We start from the raw sequence: 4,732 nt of genomic DNA, 5'->3' as shown, positions 1-4,732 counted from the left end.
AGTCTAAGTTTGACTAGAGTTTAAACTATGTGCATATTTATTCTCATTAATTATACAAGATTAAGAGAATTTGAGTCAAATGTAAAGTTTGTTGGGATTTAATTGAAATTATTTATTTTTTATTTTTAGAAAAGTGAATATTTATAGAGTTTATAGAACCAAGGAATGATGTATGCATGAAGCTCAAATATTAAATGATCAAAGCATTGAAAAGCTCACAATCATCATTATTCTTCCTCTCAAAAAAGCTTTGCGGTAAATTGGGAGTAAATTAATAACCTGATATCATTATTCAACAGATGTGAATTGAACAGATGTTTACCAAAACTTTTCACAACCGTTAAAGTTAGAGCACAAATAGGGGATGGGGCCGTTGGCCAAAGAAAGAGGCATCAGACCCACAATTTCCCGAATACCATTATAAAGCAACTTTTTCGTATTAGATATTAAATATTGTACACATATTATTCCAGATGTGTAACATGTTACTCATGGGTCAGAAGAAAATATTTTATTTATTATATGATTGGGTGTTGTTTTATTGCCTGAATCAAGTGGAGCACCAGATGTTCTACCTTTTTAGACTCTAAAAGAATTATTCTGTCTCCATGATTCACTGTCAGACTGTTGCAAAATTCCATGGATGAATTTCTTAATACTTGTTCTCAGGCTGTTGCATTGGATTCCCCCACAGTACTTTCTCTCTGATAATTGCAAAGGGAACCCACTAAAGAAAAAAAAAAAAAAAAATTAAATATCAAACATTTAAAAAGAAAAAATAAAGGGAAAAAAATTCGAGTTCTAGGAAGGGATATTCCTTTGTTCTGAGGCGTCCTTTTACATGAAAGAATTCAGGGCAAGCAAATAACTGTTTGGCTGCAAAAAGTCCTTTACTCACAAGAAAATTTATTCAAAAAGGGGCAAAAAAAAAAAAAAAAAAAAATTGTACTGCTCCCAATTCTTGAACTGTTGAATTTCTTGGATTATTGGGGATCCTACTTTTTAAACTATTCTGTCCCCAGAAGCTTGCTTAAAGTGCTTTAAGGATGAGCTAATAATGATCAGTGAATATCAAGCTGAGTAACACTATTCAATTATGTACTCACAGTGGAAAGAAACTAGCTGGCCATAGTGATGGAGTATATGCTAAATAAAAGCTTTCCATAAAGACTTAATGGTATAAAAACATATAAAAATGGATAACATGGAGTCCAGAGATGTTAGCCAATTTTTTTTTATGTATGCTATATTGGCTCTGACAATTGAGTATAGTGGTGTGAGTGAAGGTAAAGGGAAAAGTGAATGATAAAGAAAATTTTCTTATTTATCACAAGGATAATTACATGAAGGCAGTACTAAATTAACAAGAACTAAGCCTAGAGATACACGAAACAAAAATTAAGGAACCTTAATTCTCTAGACAAATTAACGTATCTTTTGGATGATTGATTATAATTTATTCAGAGAGGGCTACTGATCAGCACTGCTCATGGAACTTGTTCTTCTTCTGCGTGTCTTAGGACTTCTTTGAGTTTACTCGATCAAGCTTGAAACGTTCTTGAACCACGGAGATGTAGTTTGCAGCCTTTGCATCCACACCTTCATCGCCGCCTGCACCATAGGTGCCGAACAGAGAGTCACGGCCATTCTCTGCTGGAATGATAAAGGCAACCTTCTGCTTTGGCTGGGGAATCACATATTCTTGGTCGACCACGAACCCCACCGAAGGAGCCAAAGGAGAAGTCTGGCTAGGCTTAACCTTGCTGCTATACTGGACGGTCGAGGAAGGCTTGGCTACCCGGTAGAAGGGCATCGCCAGCTTCCCCTTCATGAACCCTCTGCGCTTGCGGTTCGACTCCATTAATATTTACCTGCACTTTTAGTCTATCTAGCTCTCAAAATCAGATGGTGTGCTCTTCGGCGTGGTGGAAAGTCCCTATATATAGTAGTTTGTAGGAGTACTGGAGTTTGTTGGAAAGAGTTTTAGATAGACATGAAACTATCAAATGGGGTGTGGACCATATGAGCTAAATATCTAGAATCATGATCTTTTTTTAAACTTGATTAATTCTCTGTAAGGATTAGATATATATTCCAAGTATTTGTTTAGAAGTTTCAAACACTTTCTAGATATGGAGAACCTGGGGTCTCCAAAAGATTGTGGCTTTAACTTTAGAAATGATAGTATACTAATATTATTTCGATATGCCTAAAAGATTTGAGCTAGCTATCTTTGATGCATATATACAGCTAGCTCTTATACCAATACGGAGAAATGAATGCGCTTGAAAGTGTAAAGTGAAGCAGTCTCAGGAAAAGTGGCTTATCCGTTGGGCAGTATAGTGGTCCAACAGCACAAACACCTTGTTTCCTTTTCTGGGTTGGCCCTTGTTTAGGGACATATACGTGCCTTAGCAATGGTCTTGAAGACGGGCAAGGGGCGCCGCTTCTCTTGGCTACGTAGGAACCCCACAACCTCTTGCTCTTGCACTGGTCTTTACTCTTTTAGCCCCTTCACTAGGACCACATGATCTTTGAAAATCCTGTGCTATTTTCCGGCAGCAGGATCTCCTGTTTGCTCCTCTTGGGTGCGTTGGAGGGTGCTAAAATTTGACACCACTCATCAAATAAAGTTTGAACTTGACACATTTTTCAAGTACTTGGATTGGGTATAATAGTGTTTCAATCTAATTAATATTAAACTACCTAATAAATAGATTGTTTTTTAGTTTAATGGTATACAAATTTGACTTGAGTTAATCTATTGATAATTGTATTAATTAATCTTATTATAATGATAACCAATTTAATTCATATTTGACTTATTTAAAATTTAATTTTGAATAAATAAATCAATTGAATCATAAACATATTAATTTAAAAAGTTAATCATATTGATTTAAGTCAAATCTGATTGGACCTAGTCATTAAATATATAGGACCACATTATTAAATTGGTTATGTGATATATTGCTTGTTTAATAATTAAGTCTGGTTAATATTAATGTTTTTGACTCAATAATTATTCATGTCATGTTTGAATTGATCTATTTAATGTTATTACAGTGCATTGTATTAGTTCTTATCTGATTTTGCTCGAGTATAAATGATTCTTTTTTTATATTTTATATATTTGTATATATGGTATAAGAACTCTGCCAAGAGTATTAAAGCTTCTCATGGAAAATTATGTGAATATCTCTGTAAAGGTCAACATGGAGAAGTGTTACGAGATAAAGATGGATATGATACGTACATATATAGAATAAATAAAGATATGAAAAAAGAAAAAAAAAAATTCCCGACATGTTGAGAAATAAACATAAGATGCTTTAGTACTTAACAATTGTATCTATTTTTTTCTAATATTTATTATGGTATATTGAAATGATCATTCTCCTGCATCAATAAATATAATAATCAAGTATGAGCGGTTGAATTACATTAAAATATTCTATATTTTTACATGAAGAGATGTTATATTTATATTATTATATTAAAAAATTGGGTATTGAAGTTTTTGTTAGGACAATGAGTGGTATTAGAGTAATTTTATTAATATAATATGTTTAAATTAAATAATTTCCATTATGATAGGCCTAAATTACTAGGCATAAGTTATTAGCTTTTTTTATTTATGATTAAAAATTTTGAAAATAATTTTGAATCATCTTGGTTTTGATATGAATTTGAGGTTTCAATTGATTTATAGGTCTTAATTAATTAACAAGATAATTCTTATTAATAATAAAGAAAATAATACAATAGTCAAATGCATTACACACAAATAGAAATAGCAAAAATCCTAAAAAATTACAGGAAAAAGGTTTTTCTCTCATTTCTAAAAATTTTAAACATAATTAAAAAATTATTTATGTCCTTTATTTTTTAAAAAATAATTCATATGGGGCACTGTTGAGGGGCTTGACTTGTAGGCAGCATCATGTTCTGATAATTTCGAACCAGAATGGTCCGTTTATGCTTTTACTTCATGACCATCATGACAAATCATAAACATCAAAGGATGAATAATTCAACCTCAACAAGATTGATCAACTTGTAAATTATTGATATAGAGTCCAAAATGCCTTCTTCAAGTCCATCTGGTGCATAAGCAATATTCCAGTAACTAGGCACCCTGAACAGTCAGAGAAGATTCAAGTTAACGAACTAAATAGTAAAAATAAATTCTAGAGGCATATTGGACGGATAAGAATGGAGTCTTTTTCAATGCCCTCCACTCTCCCATGCAAGCATTTTCCAACAATATAGAGAATATAAAGTACTAGTTCTTATCCAGTTCCATACAACAACTGAAACTTCCAGAAAAAATATATACATCAGCACTTGTTCTATATCATGTGCTTATTCAAGCTGGTGCATGTATGAATTTTGCATGCTCATTGTCAACATAAATTCTATTCTTGATGGGGAATGGCCTTAACAGCCAAATTAGATGACCTTAATCCTTCTGTAAATCCACCAAAGGGAGACTGTTGAAAGATATCAAGAAAATACAGGCTACACCATAAGATTCGATCATAACCTAGTTGTGTTAGGCTTGCAACACTATTGAGCAATGCACATGCATGACTTTTGTGCTTATAACTTGATTTTATCTTGTGACTACTCACTTCCAATTATGTAGATATATATTGGCATTTTAAACCTAATAGACCCTCACGATTTTAAAATATATTTACATAATTAAAAGGAACTCATACATATATAA

General features: G+C 32.4%; 1 protein-coding gene across 1 annotated transcript; it reads right to left on the bottom strand.

Moving 5' to 3' along the window:
- Window positions 1–1,303: 1,303 nt before the first annotated feature.
- LOC100263446 (uncharacterized) lies at window positions 1,304–1,910 on the bottom strand. Its single transcript, XM_002271208.4, has one exon. It carries the CDS (start codon window positions 1,859–1,861, stop codon window positions 1,517–1,519), a length of 345 nt encoding a protein of 114 aa, XP_002271244.1. The 5' UTR covers window positions 1,862–1,910; the 3' UTR covers window positions 1,304–1,516.
- Window positions 1,911–4,732: the final 2,822 nt, after the last annotated feature.

The sequence above is a fragment of the Vitis vinifera genome, chromosome 14, assembly GCF_030704535.1.
Source record: "Vitis vinifera cultivar Pinot Noir 40024 chromosome 14, ASM3070453v1".
Lineage (NCBI taxonomy): Eukaryota > Viridiplantae > Streptophyta > Magnoliopsida > Vitales > Vitaceae > Vitis > Vitis vinifera.
Note: the sequence above shows the minus strand (reverse complement) of the source record. Positions and strands in the feature narration are given on the sequence as shown.